We start from the raw sequence: 22,945 nt of genomic DNA on the forward strand, positions 1-22,945 counted from the left end.
TTCATATCGCATTTACCAAGTAGCAAAACAGGTAATTTTCTTCTAAAAAACATAGTTTCTCTTCACAAATTAAATTATTTATAGGCCAATATATTTTCTGTATTGATAAATGTTACCTCAAAAGGTATATTTTAAGACTAGCTATTTATAACACACAGCTAATGAGAGAAAACACAGTGTTGCTTAGTTCACTCCCTCTTTGAACCCTTTGCCATCGATAGTCTTATGATATTAATATCTTGAATGGTCAATTGTAAAATATTGTAGTCCAATTCTTTTTTGAAACAGTGGTATAACTCGAGGGTTTCACTTGCAGAGTAATCTTGTCATTGTGTGGGAACAGATTTGTTATGGTCCCATTCATATTATTTTAGACACACCAGGGTCCCGTCTCACAAAGAGTTACGATTGATCCGATCAACCTCAATTCTATGGAAATCCATAATTGTCATAATATTTTCTACAAGAAATTTGAACAATGTTCTTTGTAAACAAAGAGAAGCAAACTGAATTTTCAAGAAAACAAATGTATGAATTTACATCATAGAAAATATTTTGAACAAACATGCATAATGGATGTTGATGTTGCTGGCTTTCCATAGATGTGGTTGATTGGATCTACAACAACTCTTTGTAAGACGGGGCCGAGACATACTTGAGATGGTTAATGCCATTACGACCCAAGTGATTGACAAGTTGATATATTGTCTGCATGTATTCTGAGGAGTTTCGTCATTTAATGAAATAGAGGCTCAATAATTGAGAATTTGTCTTAGATATATAAGCATTTACATTTAATTTGTGATTCGATTTGCAGTCAAGATTATGTTTTTACATTGCATGCATAAGTTTGCAGTTCTTATAGAAATAGCCTGTAGAGTGTTAATTTGTAGTCTGCATTTATTTTGTTATCTTGCTTTGGACTAAGTGTTTTATTTTATTTTTCTTTGTGAAGCAATAACCCTTGACTTTTTATTTTATTTTTGTTTTGTTTTCTACCTGACTGCCCCTCTCCTCCCCCTGTCTATAATATATCTTTCACTATTTCTGTAGATATTTGTCATACTCTCACAGTACTATACACTTAAAAATGTATTTAGGATCTATTATGCGTATATATATGTCACAACATATTCTGAAATCAGTGGACTCTTTTGTTTATTTTTTTTCATATCATGAAATATATTACAAGATACATTACTTCATATCACATGTTTTTTTTAAATATTGTATATTCAAATTCCTTACATGATGGTGATGTCTGAAATGTACTTTTTTCAAATCTTTTGCAGTTTGCAGTGTTGCAAGTTGCACACAAAATGGGAATATGTCTGTCAAGTTTTTACAGTCTAAATCATTCAACGGAGTTATCGATCGAAACGAAGTTGTGTTGGTTCTTTTGAGTCGTTCATTTTGAAATTCAAACCATTGAGTTTTCAGCTCTTTACATTTTCTAGATTATTTGATCATTCATATTTGTCCCTCCCCCCCCCCCCACAATGGCGATTAGATTTTTGCTTATACAGTGTATATTAACATTATTGTCAAATATCAGTTTGATGAGATTCAGTAGAATGAGGCTGATCATGAACTTTGTGTATAAGCAGGGCACATGTATTTAAAGGAAATCAAATATTAGATGTTTCTGTTATTCAGGTTTGAGAGCCAATAGCTTGTCTAATTATTTTAATAACAAAACATTTATGGTACAATGTATTACTGTGGTTGTTAACTTAGTTTAAGGAATATAGAAAACACCTGAACCCAACTAAAAACAAATAGAAAATAGACTTATTCAAATTGTAATCTAAGGGTGTAGAGAGTAAACTATGTTTCCTAATGGCTATAGAAAGCATGTATTAAATTAAAACTAACAAATTTGCCAATGTTGAACTATGTAAAAGAAATGTAGACTAATTTGTAGACAAATGTATGGTGTGACAGGATTTTGTTCCATATAATATCGTTGGGTTGTGGATAATTAACATGAAAAAATATGCAGTTGATTTTAGAGATGATGGTACTGTTTTTCTTATTTATTGCTGAAAGAAACCTACACAAAATCGATGGGAGTGTTTAGTATCTGAAATACATGTTGGCTCCATCTCCAGTGACTGACACACATTATCCTATTACTCCTATAAGATGTTGCTTGATGCTAAATCGGCATGAAATTGAATATTGTTAATTATTATGAGAAATACTGAATATCTTTTCTTGATACTGGATTCATAGTAGGCAGTGCATGAGTGTATCCCAGAAATGAAAAATAATAATTGAAAATTTGTGGTGTTTTAGCATCATTGTAAAGCTTAGGGTCTCTATTACTTTCTTGATTTATTTGTTCCAAATTTTATTTTGGATGGGATATGAAAGAGCAGAAATTGACTTTTAGAGGGTTTCTCTCTCTCTCTTTAGAATAAAGAAACCATCTACCAAATAACTTTTGGCTCCCTTCAATTTGTTTTTGCCCAGTCAGGCATAAAATAGGCATCATATGAGTTGAGTCACATGAAAAAGAGACCCTAAGCTTAACAATGATTTTGTTATTTAATGATTACGTTTGTTATTAAGTTATGATTAACATCAACAAGCCTCTTCATTTTTTTTTCTTCAACACTTTATTGAACATGCTATTTCATGGCTAAAAATTTAACCATTTTCTTCTGGTAATATAATTGGGAGAGAGGGATATATGTTTCATTAAAACTGATACATCAGTATCCACATACATGTAAATGGATGAAAATCATGAAAGTGAATATCTTGCAGCATTGGGCTGGTAATCCGGACGGCTCTAAAAGGTATCGAAAATTGATCAAATAAAAGAGAAGGGATGTAAATGTTTCAAAGTCCAGAGGAGACGTGGCCAGAAATGGTCATTATTGATAATAAAATCAAGGATGTTTTCGTGATGTTCTTAGAGATTTTGGTGATCCTTGTTTGATGTTGCTTAAGTTATAGAAAGCGATTGACTTTTATTTGGATGCTGTGAAAATGAGACGTCCCCTCCCCTGGTTATGATTTTGATGTGCTGTGACATTCTTTGCATCTGTAATATCTTTATATGCACTGTGATAAAGGATAGTGTTAATGTGTCATGTTTTCAGTTTATTTGAGGTTTTTCTATAATTTTGAATATTTTATCCAAACAAATATCACTTGTACCTTGCTTTATTTCCAATCTGCCCCACTGGTTTATTATGATTTCATGATGCATTTTTGTATTAGATTGACATTGTAATTCCATTTTATTAGCAAGATTTGTAAAAGGGAAGGGGGCTGCAAATGACCTAGCAGGTACTTTTGTTTTATCAATTGCTAAGTACTCTGAACCTTCAATACCTTGTTCATTGAATACAATCACTGTACATCCAAGATATTTAAAATGTGTAAGAGCATGTTTTATCTTTATACAGGGGCCGCGGAACGGTTTTCAAAGTGGGGAGGGCTGAGCCAAAAGTGGGGGGCTGACCATGCAAAAAATCACAATCATATGGTCATTTTTACGTTTTTGTACACGGTTTTGGAAAAAAGTGGGGGGCTGAAGCCCCCCAGCCCCCCCCCCCCCCCCCCCGCTTCCACGGCCCCTGTGATATACATCTGTAATAGCTCCATGGTTATATATAATACTTTCTCCTAGGAGTAGGGGATTTAATCCTCTTCTAATTCCTGTTTAATGAAAACTAGTAATTATAGCAAATGCACAATTTCGATAACAAGTTTACTGTCAGCCAATCAACTTGAGCAATTTCAGTAGCTTTTATTTGTTATTGTAACAAGTTTTATGAAACATGACCCAGATTTTAAAATCTAGATTTGAAAATAGCAGTTATGTATTAGTATAAGAGTTGTGCTAATGTTTTGTAATGTGTCCTGCATAGATTGTTGTTATAAGTGAATTAACTAAATTTATTTTCCTTGCATGGTGTATAAAAACTAATTTTATACTTCTGATATTCTGGTATGTTTCTTTGTATTTCTTTGTGTGTGTAGAGGACAGTGAACAGGTGGGGATTGAAAGTAAAAATGTGGTGTATTATACCAGGATGGGACACCGGAGAAAGGGGGTGGTACGTTGGAGAAGGAAAGAAGGATGGAAGGAAGGAAGGAAGAAAAAAGAAGGAAGGATGGAAAGAAAAGAAAGTTAACAAAGAGGGAAGGTGGAGAATTGTTTGATATTAAAGGAGTAGATAAATGGAACGAAACAAAGATATAGGAGAGTAGAAGAGAGAAATAAGATGAACGAAGGCAGAGGGAGAAGGGAAAAATTAGAAAAATCATAAAGGGAGAAGAGGAGAATTGGTAAATGAAAAATGGGTAAAGATGTGCAGGGAAATAATGGGAGGGGAAAACAAAAATAGGAGAGGAGTAGCGGAAAGAACAGATGTTGATTGCTGAAACAATAGCGATATAAAAGGAGAACATTGATACATTTAGGGTAAGTTTATATTTTCTCAACTTTTGGGGGACCTTGAGAACGGGTGTACACTGTAAAAAAAAATTAGTTGAAATTACTCAATAAAATTGTGGCAAAAAATTGCCTTATTTTTTAAAAGTATTTATGAGTTTAGCAGTTTTAAGTAAAATTTACTTATTTTCTTTGCATCCATTTTACTCAAGAAAATTAAGTTACAATAACTTAATTCAATTAAGTAAAACAATCACTAAATATTTGAAAAAATCAAATGGGGGAAGAGGGATTCGAAAGTCCGTCCCCCATCGTCCCAATTTTTGTTGGCATCATTTTCATCTGAGACATGTTGTATCTAAATATTAGACTTTGTGCATTGTCACTTACCTGTACAGGTATAGGTACTGACATTGATATTTATACGCGATCGTTTCATTCTTACAAATAAAACAGTGAGAGAGAATAATATAAGCATTTTCTGAAAACCTAAAAACAAATCTGAAATTTTCTGCTAAATTACAATTTAATGGTGATTTTTCTTTGATTCAACAAAAGAATAAAATAGTTAGCACACCCTTATCCAAAACAATTTCAAACACAAATAGATATGACATTTATTAAAAAGAAAACAACATTTACTTGCTCTAATGAATATTCATGCATTATTTAAATATGGCGTTCATTGAAAAATATAAGTACATTCAACATGATTTTATAAGTAATAATAATCTTTGCCTAATTGAGTTAGATTTACTCAATCAAAGCAAGCTATCAATACGTGAATGTTCTTAAATGTATATTGAACGCAAATAAATCAAGTAAATTAAAAGACAAGTTAAAACTACTTTAAAAAAACGAAAAATAATTACAAATTGTAAATTCTACTTAAATACATTAAGTGTTAATTACTGATTCAGAATTTTTTTTTTACAGTGTATATTTCTTTTAATATTTAAGATGACATACGCTAAATCTGAATCAAAATCACCAAAATAATGAAGTGTGCAGCATGCAACAAAATGGTGTGATGCCTTCTTTATGCTGGAACCAATCTGTAATTCTGACTGCATGGAGTTCAGAAATGAACTCCTTTAAATTGTTCTAGTCGAGACTCTTCAGCCAGACAACTGTGATTCAACCTTGGGAGGTTTCTTTCTACCTCCATGACCATAACATGTGTACGTCATAACTTTACTCTGAATTTGGGGACTGGACCAATTAGTGAGGAGGAATGTAGTGAATACAAAAATATTAATGTGTGTGCGTCAGAAGTTTAGCTGGAAAACGAATGAGTAGGTCTGAACTTTCGAGTTGGTAAACATATAGTTTCCTGTTATACTTCATGTAAAAAGTATTGATTAAATATTGATTATACATTGGTATAACGAAAAAAAAAAAAGAAAGAAAGAAAAAGAAACACGCCACGTTTGTCTCTCTCGATCGCCCCTCTTCCTATACGCATCACCTGTCTGTCTGACAACTGATGCCGTGGATTATTTTTTTTAATGATAATTATTTTCTTCCTCTTTTAAATCACTAAGTTTATAATTCATATAAAGCAAGGTTTTGTACATATAAATAAAACAAAGAAATATATCAATATCAATGAGATTACAAACAAATTTTCAGAATTATTACATATTAAATAAAACTTCCCAATTTCTCTTACTTAACAATGTGAAAACCGGAGATATATTAATCGACAAATAAAAACAGACCTTCTTAAAGATAACCTTTTTTCTTTAACAGAATATAAATAATCTCTTTTGCACATATTTGTACAAGAAAGAAAATCAAAAAATTGATAAAAGAATTTGAAAGGTTAAATAGAAGTATATTATTTTGCCAACATTTGTTTTTAATAATATTTTAATTTCTTCCTCTTCCAAATCAATAAGTTTGCAATCACAATTCATATAAATCAAAGTTGCTGGCCAATAGAATGGATTCACGCCACCAAAAGGCTCGATGTGAATATTATTGATTCAGTCCCCTAATACTTTCTTTGGAGAGAGATAATGCGCACATTTTCACTCTGGTCTCCTGATCACGAGTACACCGTGCTATCTATGCCAGTGATCACTTTTCCCTTTCAATTATTTTTCTTTGTCCATGCTTTTTTTACAAGTACTTTTTTATTTCACTGTCTCTTTCAAACGTGCCCCCAAGTCAGCTCGATAGGCTTCGTGATGGTAAAAGTCTCTACTCCAGTGGCAGTACCTGGATATTTAAACTAGGGGGTCAAAATGGGGGACAACAGAACATTTTGACATGTTTGAGGGGCAAAGGCGCACACGATTTTTCTTGCCTGTTTCACAAAATCGAGTGCGAAGCGCGAGCTAGTGGCTCGAAATTTGCTGTGACCCGTCAAGATGATATCTCACCAAATTTTTAATATCCTGAGATGATGACAGGATGATGCCATGAATAGGATACTAAGGTGAATGATCGCGTAGCGCGAGCTGAAAATTTGAAACTGGACTACTCGGCATTTTTTTGTAAATTATGAACTTGCATGATGTGTATCTCGCTAAAACAAATAATGAAAACTCGAACCATGGGAAAAATAATGCAAGCATATTGACTTTAAACAATGCATTTTTAAGCCCCCACAGGGCCCTGCATGTGTGCGATTATACTGCCGGGGTGCTGAAGTAAATTTGACAATTAAGGCAAAACTAAAGGGGGGTCACTATGTACAGACTCATGAAAGTTATTCTAGTCTCGAGAAATTAGACAAGCAAAAAAAGGGTTTCACTAAAAGTCAGTAGGTCATTTTGGCGAGATCTTTAAACACCTATCAGAATTACAAAGGTGTGCTGCCTATGGAGTATACGCATCACCCCCAAAGCAAAAACTTGGGGGTGCTGAAGCACTGCAGCATCCCCGCTTCCCAGGGGCTATGAGCAGGACTGGCTATGAGCCCCAATTAAGTTATCCTATTAAACAAGACAATTTATTTATCTCAATCAACAGCCACTGCGAGAGCGAAGCTGCATGAGAAAATTGTCAAAATTTTGAGCACTTTACAGCTTGAGTAGGATGCTTATGATAGCATTTGTTATACAATTTTTTGTTTTCAGTTTTCAAAATCTTGGTGTCGCTACTGCGGAAATATAACAATAGGCCTACTAATGCGGTAAAAGTTTTGACTCAAAATTTGTTTATTTTTCAAAAGCGCTCTGAATTTTTTGGGCATTATTTAGGGTGATCTTTTTGGTTGTTGAGAAATAAGAAAATGACTTCCCTGACCGAGCGTTTTTAACTTTACAAATTTTAATTTTGCTTCTCAAAGGGGGTGGGGGCACGGGCTGGCTTGCCCCCCTCCCCCCTTGGATCCGCCAGTGGTATTTAGGGTCCTCAACTTCTCGAAACGGTCGGGTAGGGGAGTTGGGATGGCGGGCGGCGGGATTGTGAGCACGTCGCTCCTGCATGCATACGACTACGCATTGGACCCTTTTCCACGAGACAGGTATGTCAGATTTCTTTGATTAAAGTCATGCTGTGCTAGCCTTGAAAATGTGAGCCGCTATTTTAGATCTACGACGGCCGTGACAATCGCGCGATCCAGTGAAACCAGTATCAGTGGGCTTAACTAACCGAAGATCTTTGGCTGAGCATGATACATGATTGAACTTCGACCGGTTTGGTTTACATGTCATAAGGACGGTTTTCGTTGACGTTGCGGCAATTAATTTATTAGAAGTGGTCGGAAAAAGTCTTCATTCCTAATCAGAATTCAGTCTTCAGATCAGAACAACACAAGCAGCTAGCAGTTAAAAATTAGATAGAAAAAGAGCCAAGAGCCGGAGCTGGAGCTGAAACTACGTACCGGTAGGTCTTTACTTTATTGAACCCAGCGGGTACGGCTTAGATTGGAAAGTGAGACTGGAGCGGCATTTAATATTCAGCTCAGCAAGCCAGCCAAGCCCGAGGGCGAGGGCCGAGTCGACGAGGCGAGGGAAAGGCAAGGGTGAGTGTAGACAGCTGGCAGCCGTCTGTTTCGAGGAGTTTTTTAACTTTTTTTTTTATAAATTTCTCCTCGTACACAGACGGCTCGCTAGCGTGCAGCCACCATTAGGGGACTTGCAATGCAAAATCCCCCCCGTCGGGGCTCTTCAATTTTTGTCTTTAATGAATAAAAATTTTGAAAATTAACGCGACCAAAATGCAAATTAATATTCCCTCTTGGCATTAATTGCCAAAAAACGGAGAAAAATCAAGTTAAAAGGAACAAAAACAGTGACTTACCTCGGCTGTCGCGCAAATTCACTTCCCCGTTTTATCTGATCTTAAGTACATAAACATATTGCCATTGAGTCCCCTGTACAGATCGCGCTAGAACTTCGGTCTCTGTATTTGGTGAGTGAAGCCAACGGAGTTCAGCTGAACAACCAACATAACAGAGACCGAAGCTTTTGGTCTAGGGTGAGTGTAACCCAGGGAGCCTAGGGCCCAGGGCTTACCGTGTATTTGACCATACTCGCGGGACTAGGGTGATTTTAGACAGCTGGCAGCCGTCTGTTTTGAGGAGTTTTTAAACATTTTTTTAAAAAAGTTCTCCTCATACACAGACGGCTCGCTAGCGTGCAGCCACCATTAGGGGACTTGCAATGCAAAATCCCCCCGTCGGGGCTCTTCAATTTTTGTCTTTAATCAATAAACATTTTGAAAATTAATGCGACCAAAATGCAAATTGATATTCCCTCTTGGCATTAATTGCCAAGAAACGGCGAAAAATCGAGTTAAAAGGAACAAAAACAGTGACTTACCTCGGCTGTCGCGCAAATTCACTTCCCCGTTTTATCCGATCTTAAGTACATAAACATATGGCCATTGAGTCCCCTGTACAGATCGCGCTAGAACTTCGGTCTCTGTATTTGGTGAGTGAAGCCAACGGAGTTCAGCTGAACAACCAACATAACAGAGACCGAAGCTTTTGGTCTAGGGTGATTTATGCCAATGGTCTAAATATTTCTCCAAACGAATTGTGAAAACAGAAAGTATACAATTACCACGATTATATGGATGAAGGTCTAACGATATCATAAAATATGGGCACAGGGCACTAATTAATGCGATACCTTCAAAAACGTACTTAAAGTTAAAGATTATTTTTGGTGATGATAATGTCGCAGGTTGAAAATAGGTCACTCCAAAGAAGTACAGGGCTACAATCTGAAATCATTACAAAATTAATAATTTATTACAAGATTACACCTCACTTCAGAAGCATCAAAGTATCGAGAACCGAGAATAAATGTTTCTCTTCGGTCTTCACAGAGCGAATGCTAGAGTGAATGCTACCCCTACCGTATGCCGAGAAAAAGCTGGAGAGATGGAATGAATATGAATCTCCCGATTAAAGTTGTGTTCTACATCTCGCAATCAATCTGACCACATCACTTAAGAATCAATGTACCTAGATCATTAAGACCTTCAGTTCTTCCCACAATCTCTAAAATTGTCCATTTACGATCTAGTGCTATACTAATTTACATCCTTTCCAACCCTTACTTTGTTAACTGGGCAGAACTTTTTTTATCTTTTGAAGGAATGTCAGGGTGATTAGTCTTCACTCATTAAAAAGAGGAGGGCAAATGCCCAATTACAATCAACAAAAAAGGAATTCAAAGAATCTTAAGTGGTGAATTACTTTCATTCACATACTTATGGTGGGATTCCAGTTTAAGGAGAAAAAGAATCCAAATTCAAACAATCTTGAACCTATATGGCACATCTTATTGAAAACAAACTTTGCATAAAAAATTCCTCGCATTTTTAGTTTATTTTCTAGTTAGGAGCGCACCGAACAGATCCTCAAACAAATCTTCTAAAAGAAGCAATCTCATCTAGCCAAAACTCAACTTTCCACAATAGCCCAACACTTTTTTGGAAATCATTGAAAGGGATGATAAATTAAAACAAAAATAGAAACTGTACATGCCTTTCAAACTAGCAGTACAAGCTTTGTTCGTTTGTCAACAAACGGTACACCAAAGTCTACTATGAAAAGACCGGACACTTTGCCGACTTTGCGTAAGCGCTTTGCATCAATTTGTGTGTAAAATACATGTACATATAGTTTCTGTGCCTAGTCTTTTCCATGTAGTGTCTTTGATATGAATATAAATCTTGTGCCCTCTTTAGACGAGAAATTGCTGGTCGCAGAGTCAAACAGCAAGAAAAGTAAACATCATTGAGCTGTGGAAATCTTTTGATTTAACTGATTTTTATCAACTAAATTTGGAATGAAGGTCATTATGTATTCGCTATTAAAAGACTCAACCAAATTCATATGATAATTTTATGTTTTTTACCCCTTTAGGATGGGTCTAAATCAAGTTTGAACACCATCGATGTGAGTGCGTTGTGTGAACTTGTGTCTATGATTTCCATGTACAACTGAGATACAATGCACTCATAGGTGTTCTAGATCTAGGTGCATGCCATGTCTTCATGAATATTTTATAATGAGCAAACTGATGATATATCCCCACTTGTTATTTTGAATTTTATTACATGAAATTATGTTTATTCAATTTTTTTTCCTCCAAGAACTAAAAAAAAATGATAAACTACTGTATTAATGCATATATGTCTACATTTATATGCATTAGATACTCATTGCAGCACAACTTATTTTATATTAATAGGGAGCCATATCATTCACACTTGTAAGAAGATATGAAACAATTATGATTTCATGTAATAACATAAGAATGAGGAAATTGTGGATGTGACATTATCAGCACACCTTATGGGTATTCATGAAGATGTTCATATAGGCCTATAAACTGTTTCCACAAAATATTGCACAACTTTAAATTCAGTAACTTAATTTGTCAATGGATTTTGATGAAATTTTCAGCATTTAAAAAAGTGAATTTTACTCTATTTATGTAGATATTATTATTTTCAGCCTGGAGTATCCCTTTTTAGGGATTTTAAGGCATGGGTTGTTGAAGAATTGTTTGTATTTGTTTATGTGTATCTTGAATTTTCTTCTTGTTAAACATGTTTTTTTTTTATTACATTTTTCTTACTATTTGTTCTTTATCCAGATCAAGAATTAATCGAGGATATAGGATCTGCTCATTGCAGTTGGACCAAACCTGAAGCAACATGCAGCGTCTAACACACTTTATTCAAGGACATCAGAGAGTTATCCTGGAACTCAAACAAAATGACCTACAGAAATCTCTTGTCCAGGCGCTGAAAGAACTTACTCAAAAGAGGGCTGCAGCAGCTGCAGCAGTAGGCAATACCACACGGATTCATGACCACCGCAACGATGTCGCGCAAGGCGTCCAGCGTCAGATCCACACTGGCTGGAAATGCCATTCCTCAGGCGGGTCCCGCTTCGGGGAAGCCTACGAGCCTTGGTCGGACGACATGGCTTGCATCCTTCAAGGGAGTTGTCTTCCTGGCAGCACACGCTACTGCAGAACTCTCTCCATGTTCACCAAGATGGACCTGAAGGACATCATGCAGGCAACAACAGTGAACAGCTTTCTTGATGGAAAACGCCACTACCACACGTCCTCTGCTGCTAAACTGCCATTGTGGTCCTCCTCAGCCCATTCAAGAAAGGCAACGAGCCCACTGGCCATGGCCCAATACTCAACAGAGAGTAGCCAGGACAAGACTGAACCTCAGCCAGACCAAGGCCAGGTTAGTCAGAGACAAAGACTAAAGATGGCTGTGCGTGATTATGGCTCTACTGTTGTTGTGTTCCATGTCTGCATTTCACTCATGTCACTTGGAGGTTTCTATTTAGCGGTATCCAGGTGAATAAAAATCCATCTTTCAAGCTTTCCCGTGCTTTGGAAAATATATCATACATTTCTTGCCAACAGGCTCTCTCTTTTTCCTTCTCGATTAATCCCCATGCACATGTTGCTTTATTTATCAATCATTTCATGCTTTCAGTATGTGTACCTTGTATAGCTGGTGTCTTATTCCAATTTTTGAATGATTATTGATACATTATATTATATATCAATTTCCCCATGGAAAATGATGACCACTGGTACAAAATGCTTCGAATGGGTACATATTTTAAAATTTAAATATGATTTTTGTCTCGCCTGCATAGCAGAGCGAGACTATAGGCGCTGCTTTTCCGACGACAGCGACTTAAGTTTTTGAAATGTCATCATAACTTAGAAAGTATATGAACCTTGGACATAAGGGTAATCAAGTATTACTGAACATCCTGCCTGAGTTTCAGGTCACATGACCAAGGTCAAAGGTCATTTAGGGTAAATAAACTTAGACCATGTTGGGGGAATCAATATCGAAATCTTAACCAAGGTTAAGTTTTTGAAATGTCGTCATAACTCCTAAATTATATGGACCTAGTTCATGAAAATTTGACATAAGGGTGATAGTGTATCACTGAATATCCTGCCTGAGTTTCAGGTCACATGACCAAGGTCAAAGGTCACTCAACAAACTTTGACCATGTTGGGGGTATTTGTGGAATTGTCATAACGTTGACATTTTATGGATTTAGTTCATGAAACTTAGACATAAGAGCAATTAAGTACATGTAACCCTGAACATCTTGTGCGAGTTTCAGGCCACATGACCAAGGTCAAAGGTCATTTAGGGTCAACAAACTTTGATAATGTTGGGGGTATTTGTGGAATTGTCATCATAACTTAGAAAGTATATGAACCTAGTTCATGAACCTTGGACATAAGGGTAATCAAGTATTACTGAACATCCTGCCTGAGTTTCAGGTCACATGACCAAGGTCAAAGGTCATTTAGGGTCAATGAACTTAGACCATGTTGGGGGAATCAATATCGAAATCTTAACCAAGGTTAAGTTTTTGAAATGTCGTCATAACTTCTAAATCATAAGGACCTAGTTCATGAAAATTTGACATAAGGGTGATAGTGTATCACTGAATATCCTGCCTGAGTTTCAGGTCACATGACCAAGGTCAAAGGTCACTTAGGGTCAACAAACTTTGACCATGTTGGGGGTATTTGTGGAATTGTCATTATAACGTTGACATTTTATGGATTTAGTTCATGAAACTTAGACATAAGAGCAATTAAGTATCCCCAAACATCTTGTGCCAGTTTCAGGCCACATGACCAAGGTCAAAGGTCATTTAGGGTCAACAAACTTTGATAATGTTGGGGGTATTTGTGGAATTGTCATCATAACTTTCAAGTTTATAGATCTATTTCATGAAACTTGGGACATAAGAGTAACCATGTATCCCTGGATATCTTGTGCTTATTTCTGGTCACATGACCAAAATCAAAGGTCATTTAGGGTCAATGAACTTTGGCCGTGTTGGGGGTATTTGTTGAATTGGCATCATAACTTTGAAAGTTTATGCATCTAGTTCATGTAACATCTAAAGGGTAATCAAGTATGAATGATTGTTTTTGCACCTGTCTAAGGTCACGTGATCATGGTCAAAGGTCATGTTGGGTCAATCGACATACATGAAGTATTTTATAATCATATGAGTGTTTTCTTTTGTGAATAATTATTTAATAGCTGTTTTCAAAGTCAGCACTGCTCCTATATAGAATCGTGTAATGCAGGCGAGACTGCCAGAGGCGTTTCACTAGTTTCAAAATATAATTCACTTCAAAGTATATTGGGATCCGATGATTGGGATTTTATATGGTATATAATCTTTTGCCTTCAACACTCCTCATTTAAAAAAGTTAATTACCAACTGATTTCTAGAATCAGAAAAAATATAGATCATACATAATTTTCTGATGAAAGTTGGACAATAAATCTGACAAAGTTGAATATTTGTGTATGTATGCATGTTACATGCATGTTTTATTAAACAATTTTTTCTAGCATTATGTGCAACACATCAATGTCAGTTCTTAACAATCCTCACTTTGAAAGACCATGACTAAAAATACATGTATCAGAATTCATTAATATTCATGGAATGGTTGACCTGTTCAAAGCTTTATAAAAGGATATTTCATTCATGGTTGATAAATGTGCGTGTACAACCAATATATATTTGAATAAATTATTGAAATGTTATTCAGTTGGTATTCAGTCAAAAGTAAAATATCAGCATGACCTGGGTAATTTGATATTTCATGAAAAACTATGTTTTCATTTTCAATAACCAAATAGTAGTGACCACAAAGTATATGTGCGTGTACAACCAATATATATTTGAATAAATTATTGAAATGTTATTCAGTTGGTATTCAGTCAAAAGTAAAATATCAGCCTGACCTGGGTAATTTGATATTTCATGAAAAACTATGTTTTCATTTTCAATAACCAAATAGTAGTGACCACAAAGTATATGTGCATGTACAACCAATATATATTTGAATAAATTATTGAAATGTTATTCAGTTGGTATTCAGTCAAAAGTAAAATATCAGCCTGACCTGGGTAATTTGATATTTCATGAAAAACTATGTTTTCATTTTCAGTAACCAAATAGTAGTGACCACAAAGTATTAATTTTTTTTTCAGTATGAAGTTTTTTTTTTCTCAAATTTGAATCAACCTTATTTTTTTCCTCTCTTCAAATTTTATGGGCATTTACATGTAGAAGCTGCTGTATCACAATGTCATTGGCATGATTTCAGTATATATTTTCTACGAATTGGGTTAATGACCTTATGACTTATCAAGGTTTATCTTTAAAGTAATAAAACTTTGATTGTTCAAAGGGTCAAATTTAATGTTTGCTTACAAGATATAAAGCAAAAAATAACCAAAGAAACAAAAAAGAAAAAAAAAGGTTCAAAAAAGAAAAATGCAGGGAGTCAGATGCCCATCATTTATCTACCATTAATGTGCAAATTGTGCATGTATTTATTTTGGCAAATGCCTGTTGAAGTTATTTTTTTCTTGATTAAAGACCCTGTCATAGGGCCTATAATATACATGTATATTGATTTGAAAACCTAGATGATGATGATAAAGTGCATACTTAAAAAATCACTTTGATTTTTAAATCATGTTAAATTAAGAGTGAAAATACAGTACTGATTGGCTCCTCCAAATTTACAAGCAAAAATGTTTTGAAGAGCCAGCTGTTGTAGATTGCATAATGTACTCTGCCTCTCGTTGCTAAACAAAATGCTATACTGAAAGACAGACAGACAAAAGTGTGGTCTCATGCTGCAAGTTGTACCTATCAAAGCACACAACATTTTCAAGTTAGTATTTCATGCACTTTCCAGTCATTAATTAAATAAAATATTAATTTGCCAAGTTTGTAATTTTTAGAACAATGAAATCATAAAACTTTGCTATAACTTTTTCCAGCAAAATAACAAATGCATCAGCAGCATCACATGGTGTGATGTCCAGAAATAAATTTCGGCCAGGAGATCTGAGCCGCAAAAGAATTTCTTCTAGATAGGCTTTTTACAGTATGTACAAATCATAACATTTTGTACTGTACATAAACAATTCCCAGAGTACAAGGACGGCGTTGAGTCTACAGAGCTCAGGGGCCCGTAACATCATAGAACATTTTTTACGATTGATTGCATTGACTACAATATTCAATTAATCATGAAAATCAAGCATACAATTAATCGTTAACCTTTGTGTTATGGGACCCTGATGATGTTTATGGAATTCAGCTGGTGTTGTGCCTGCAAACTACCGTGTGAGTAAAAAAAAAACTTGACACCTCACAAATCCCTAATTTAAAGCAGCAAACTGTCATGTACACATAATTAGAATATACGGCCTGAAAGAGTATGTTCTGAATAATATTCATGTGGTATGTGTTAATGCTTGGATGATCAGGAGGTATTATTTGCAGTGATGTAAATTTTGATTTACGCCAAAGTGAGGCATGAGACTGCATTGAATGAATCCAGATATCAATGATGTCAAAATCCTACAAGGGTTGCATTAAAATCCATTTCATAACACTTTTTCAGTAATTTACATTATAATTGCTTAATGAACACTTTTAAGTATCAATTCTCAATTTCATTTTCAGTTTCATTGAAAAGGGATAATTTGCAAATGTATGTTTACTAACTCATGTAGGATTATGACATGATTGGCATCTGGGGTTCATTCATTGCAGTCATGCCTTACTTTGGCGCAAATCAAAATTTACATCACTTCAAAGAATACGTACATGTACTGATTATCCAAGTGTGAAGGCATACATATTGTATCAAATAAGAGAATCTTGTCCCAAATAATTTGATAATCAAATTATTTGGGACAAGATACTCTTTCCGGCCGTATATAATGATTATCATTATCATTTATGACATATTTCTTTCTTAAATTGGGGATTTGTGAGGTGTCAAGTTTTTTTTTTACTCACACTATACATGTAGATGTCAGGCCAGATAGAGGAGAAAAGTGATGCCAAGTTTCATGACTCTTAAGTAATTACTATTCTGAAAATGGATGAAATTTATTCTTGCACTCTTTAATACAATTTGTTAAATTTATCATTCTTTGTCTTTCTTTGGATATGGTCTTTAAATTTGTGTCAGATCGTACTTCTGCACTTTGTTTATTAAAATAAAAAAGCTTTGTCATCCTACTGAGCCAATTTATTATCAGTAAGCAAACAATTCATGAATTACACAAATACTGCTTTGCTTGTAGGCTTTTAGTTATCTATTCTATTTTCTAAGTAACTACAATTACTCCTCTTTAATCACTTCTACAAGTATATCTAGACACCAATAATATATTCTTTGAAATTCTGGAAGGATATGTTTGATGTTTCATGGTTATATCCTTTGTGCAAATAAAGAGAATTAATGACTTGTCGTAGTTGAATAAATTAACACTATGATGATAAAGCACATTCAATAATGAGACAGCAAAAAATAGAATTTAAAAAAATTGAAGTATTATTGAAGTATCCAATTGATATGCTAAGATACAGATGGCCATGCATTTTGAACTCACCCCTTGAATAGGTGGTTTTGTTTAATACACTTAAAAATTTCATTTGGCTTAACATACAATATTTCAATTGAACAGAGCTCTAGGTATTGCCATGAAATGGATGTCATTTGAAAGCTCACTTCAAAGCTGAATACCGGTATACTCTAACATTTGTTTTGATACGAGTGCATTAGCACATGATTTCGCGACACTACAAGACATAAAACAAATAATTGGCAAAGGAGGTTGGAGAGTCATGTTTCCTACGTTAAATGTGTTTATGTTAAAAATTTTACATAAATTTGCATACTTATATCAAAATGTCCTTGAAGAAATGAATGAATTCCTAAAGGGAAATTGATGAGAAATTCAAATAGGATCAGAAATTTATGGTCTAGGCAAAGAGGAATAAAATATGGTTGTTACAAAAAAAAAGTATATTGGGATTGGATGTCCTATTAAAGGAGTCAAACATTTTCAGTTCACCTTTATTTTAATGCCATTTATGGAATCCCGTGTAGGAGATTCCCTTTCTGAAATGTATACTTTTGTATGGATAGAATGAATATTTTGAAGTTATGACAATTTTTATTCTGATTGGTGTGCTTTCAATAGAATTAGGTTGTATAACACAAATGGGGTGAGATCAAAACACATGGCCAGATATTAGCTACTCGGGTGTTTGCACATGTACAGTGTACATGCATTGAAAAGGGCTTACAAACAAAGAATTCAAAAGTGCTGTGTCATCCCCCTCAGCATAACCACAAGTCATTCTTATGCCACTTGTATAACAAAGATTTATTCAGTCAACAAACTTTTAACAGGGAATCTATCTCCCACTTCCCTACTTATAAACAGTGTGCAATATAATGTACACTGGCAATTTTTTTATAAATGGCTTCATGCAGTGTTGGAATTATTATTATTTTAGAACCCCAAATACATGTATGAAGAATAGTGACAGCTTTAAAAGCGATCTAAGAAAAAAAAGTAAATACAATTAATAGGGGCCTACATGTATTATAACAGGAAACACATTTGTATACAAAGAAAGGAGAATATGCAAAGTATTTATTCCAGGTTTTTTTTTTTAAATAAAAGAACCCAACCTTATGATTATTACCAAGTACATGCTAATTGTAGCATTTGTAATGTATGTAGCAAAATTGTGTTTTCTCTACTTCACATGTACATGTATGAGATGGACTATGCTGATTTGCTGATAGTTACATGTAAATTTGAAAATATGAACTCCAGTTGTAGCAACTACTATGAAATTCATTAGAATGGAAATAGAGAATCCGAAATCATGGCCACCTCGGTATTGTAGAGTTCTAAATGAAAAAGTATGAGTCAAACTATTCTGTAGCAAAGAAAAATAATTATGTCATTTTGTTGGACATACAGGTCTTTTTCTAGTGCCCTTGAGTGCTTTGTATCTTTGTACATGTTTTCTTTCAATACTCGTGTGATTTACTTGAGACTCCATATGATGTGGAATGGATCAATTAGAGTTAAATTTTTTGTAACATTTAAATCTTATTGCTTGATTCCCACAAAAATTTGAATTTAACAGCTTCACAAATTTAGCAACCTCTCATGGTGAACATACATGTAATTTCTTTTTTTTTCTGCCAATCTAAGCTTCCCTCTTTTATTCTTCATTCAATTCACCTATATAACCCTCATCATTCCTCTCATACAAACATAAAGGACATTAATTGATAAAGTGATATGGTGAAACTCAATTGTTATCAACCTGTCTGTTCCCTTTCCATTGATTATTGATTGATGATTAATATTTTATATCGTAAAATTCTATTATTATATACTTAATTTGGTCTGTCCCTCCCCCCTTTCCTATCTTACAGTGGAATAGATATGCAGTCTCTCCTCTCCACACTGGGTTTTAGTGCAGACATCATCCAGTCCAAGGTTGCAACCGGAACCAGCACATTCGTCATGGCCTACGCAGTCCACAAAGTCTTTGCTCCAGTACGCATCGGCATCACATTGACATGCACGCCTTTCATCGTCAGGTATCTTCGAGGGATAGGGCTTTTAAAGCGGCCGCTCCCAACTAAATGAATTGAAATGCAAACTGAATGAGTCTTCCCAGCTCCTACATATGACTGAACAGGATGGATAGAAATCAAGACTGAAATTTGGAAAGTGAAAAAAATTCACACAGTTTGGAGCTGAATTATTTTGAAACAAAATTCTGACTCTTGAAGAAGTTTACTTACTTCCTGCATTTTATCATGCCTTTGTTTGTATTGCTTGTAAACTTGTTTTGTTTTTCATTTCATTTGAATTGGATCCAGTAGAGAATAAAAAGTACAAATAAATATATTTTGCAAAGATATAGAAACCATTGGTATAGATTACATGATAAGAATTACCTTTCCTTGACCAATTCATATTTGAATTGAATATATCAAGATGCCTGGGGCCTGTTGTATAAAAGAAAATCTCTGGCTTTTTTTTTTTGCCAGAGTTTTACGATGTATTAAATGTCAGTGGCATAATTTTGTTTGCTAGAGTATTTGTTAATTGCCAGAATTTTTTTATGGCAAAAGTTTTATGCAACAGGCCCCTGGGGACGCAGAATGACACAAACCATGTCAAATCCATGGCTAAAAGGTAATACCGTATCCTGTCAATATCTGCATTACTACATGGCCCATATGACAAGATGAAAAATATGGGTTTCTTCAACTTTTTTATCACAATCCATGCTTAAACCAAAATTTCAAATTCAGTGACAAATGGTCAAGTGTATAACCAATACCATTGTAGATATTATCAATATAATCTGTTGTGTAGTATTTTGTTTGATGTGCCAATTTGGTATTTTTCTGCAGCCCCTGGATGAGTGTGAGAACAATTGGACTTTGGGCAAAAAGTTTAATGTATAATATAATGCTACTGTCATTGAAATATCAGTTCCCATATCTTATGACATAAAATGTATCTTTGTGTAAACTGTAAAACAACATACACATGTATTGCCCGATTTGCCCCCTCCCCACCCCTCTTTCTTTCTCTCCCTCTGTCTCTCTTCATGATAAATGCATTTTTAATATCATAGATATTATTGTGATTTACCTGTATGGTGTGACAATTACAAGATAAGGATAGATTTGGTATGAGGGAAAGTGAATGGTCAACACGAATATACTCTGAAATTTTAATTATCAATAAAATTTTGTTTATATCCTTGACATTGAATATGTGTTTCCTGAATTTCCTACCACATGTTATGTATTTCGCATATATTATAATGAAGTATTAAAATGCAATTTTTTAAATATCCACTTTTACATTTGCTGTGCAGGTGGAATTATGTTCATGGATATGTTATGAATTTCAATGTACTGTAGTCTTTAGCTTTATATGTATAAATTCTTTCATAATTAATAAAAATGTGAACATTTATCATAAAAAACATATTCATCTTGACCCAATAATAAACATTTAATAGTGAATAGACTCATACATGTATACCCTTTTTCTTCCAAAACACAATTTACACTGATCCTTCAGATATAATGTAAAAAACACTAATAATAAACTTGAGTGATGTAAAAGTCACCCATCCTGTGTCCAGAAATCCATGAAATATGATTCACAATTGTGGATTAATACTCATATTGTATTATATAATATCCAAGGACATACACCATATGACAAAAATGTATCGAATAATTTAAGGCAGTCTAAAGTGACAACTCTAATTTATGCTAAAGATCAGCTTGGAAAGCTATTACTGACTTCATTGTTGATGTTTCTTTCTTTTTTTTCTTGTTCAAGCAAGTATTAATATGGATCTATGTATGTAGTATAAGGCATTACAGTACAAATCATTATTTGTGTAGGACCCTTTCTCTAACTGAAATGAAAGTAATATATTTCTATCTGTAATTTATTCATATATTGTAGGCTCTTCCTCGTGTGGGGTATAAAGGTACAGTACATGTTAGCTATCTGCCACAGTGCTTTGTAACAAACTGTAGAAAATATGTATATTTATGTATTAAAGGCCACAACACACCTTTCAAGTCTGTTTAGCAATCTGGTATTGAAACACGTCATTTTCCACATTTTCTGAAAATATGAATTTATTCAAGGTACAGAATATCTGTGACTTATATAAAACATAAAAAGAGAATTATAATTTCTTATGAAAGAGAAAAAGCAGAACTGGTTTCAAATCGCAGACAATCCTTTGAATGAAATCACTATGAATTTACTTGTATACCATGGAGGATTGCAATAGCCATGAATTTCAGTAATCACATCATGCATCAAAGTTGAACAATTACGCCTTATGTCTCGATGCTCACATAATATTATTTTGTTTTTATTCCAAATTGGGTTGCAGACCTTTTGTAAGGTCTGCAGTGGTCTTGACTCATTTGTGGCCTTATGCTCTCTTTGTTCTTTTATGTGCCATGTTATATATTTCATGTATAATATCAAATGATGAATAATTTTGTAAGTGCATTGATTCAAGCGAACATTGAGTGTTAAAATTGATCAAGATTCTTGCTGTGCTGGGGCACAAATTGGTTCACAGAACAAGGAACCGGTCACCCCACCAATCACTCGGTTTTAAACATGAGTCAGGCAGTTTCTGTTTATTGGTGTATTTACACAGTTCAAGTTCATTTTCAAAAGGATCACCTCCATCCATGTATTTCATCTGTTTGAAAAAAAACCTGGATAAGAAGAGCAAACAATACAAGTGCAAAAGTCATATTCTACCTGTCAATGATTTTTTAAAGCAGCTCGGAACATTGCAGTTGAACTTTTAGAATAAATAATATTTAAACAAGCCGTGCTTTTAGTCATATCATGATGTATCTCAAAGTTAAAATGTGAAGTCCTTTTACTACTTGTCTTCCATGTGGTACGAGAGATTGCATTATCATTTTTTTCAGATGCACATTACTTTTTGCATTTGTAGACAACTAAAGGTGATTTTTTTTGTTCTTCATTCAAATTATAAGATTTGTAAAAATTGATTATATAAAAAAAAAATTCTTTCAATTTGTATTTGCGTATCATGTGAAGAATTATAATAAAATGTGAAACATGGAATTGACAGAGAATTGTTTTATTTCTTTAGCATTTTTTTGTTGTTGCTTTGTACAATGGATTTGTAAAATGGCTATTACAGAAAGAGTTGCAATCAACCACAAAACTTAAAATCATATGCAACTTGATTTTCAACCAATCAAAAGAGAGCATTCAGGACTTGCGCTTGATTTACGACTTACATTCAAATTAAATTCTACCTTCAACGGGCACTAGATTATGGAAACCATGTGTTATATTACTTCTCAGTCAAATTTCTTTTATGTCAAGAAGATTTGACTAAGGCAAAGTTACCTGTATATACATGTTTATATCCTACATAAATTAAATCCTGTATGCTGATTGGTTTAAATAGCATCATGTGATCAAACATATTCTCACTATTTTGCGATGATGTCGAAAATTAAACGCCCACCGAAGAAAATGTGCTATTCCGTGACGTCAATGATGGAATAGTTGACTATTCCATCATTGACGTAACAGAACATGATGGCGCAAGCACTAATACGCATTCCGCGCACTGGGCGC

The 22,945-nt window shown here is 34.3% G+C and overlaps 1 protein-coding gene across 2 annotated transcripts; it reads left to right on the top strand.

Annotated features, from left to right (window-relative positions):
* Positions 1-7,784: 7,784 nt before the first annotated feature.
* Positions 7,785-22,431, top strand: LOC129254085 (protein FAM210B, mitochondrial-like). 2 transcript variants are annotated; one of them, XM_054892542.2, is made up of 3 exons: positions 7,785-8,387; positions 11,479-12,204; positions 19,189-22,431. In XM_054892542.2, exons 2-3 carry the CDS (start codon positions 11,540-11,542, stop codon positions 19,403-19,405), a joined length of 882 nt encoding a protein of 293 aa, XP_054748517.2. In that variant the 5' UTR covers positions 7,785-8,387; positions 11,479-11,539; the 3' UTR covers positions 19,406-22,431. The 2 variants fall into 2 exon arrangements, with proteins under 2 accessions (XP_054748517.2, XP_063951108.1); XM_064095038.1 differs by having other exon boundaries at positions 8,003-8,248.
* Positions 22,432-22,945: the final 514 nt, after the last annotated feature.

The sequence above is a fragment of the Lytechinus pictus genome, chromosome 2, assembly GCF_037042905.1.
Source record: "Lytechinus pictus isolate F3 Inbred chromosome 2, Lp3.0, whole genome shotgun sequence".
NCBI lineage: Eukaryota > Metazoa > Echinodermata > Echinoidea > Temnopleuroida > Toxopneustidae > Lytechinus > Lytechinus pictus.

Bases quoted from the DNA above. Each gene is read 5' to 3' on its own strand.
- LOC129254085 (XM_054892542.2), top strand. From the start codon at position 11,540: ATGCAGCGTCTAACACACTTTATTCAAGGACATCAGAGAGTTATCCTG. The intron at 12,205-19,188 runs GTGAATAAAAAT...CCTATCTTACAG, and splicing joins TTCTATTTAGCGGTATCCAG to TGGAATAGATATGCAGTCTC.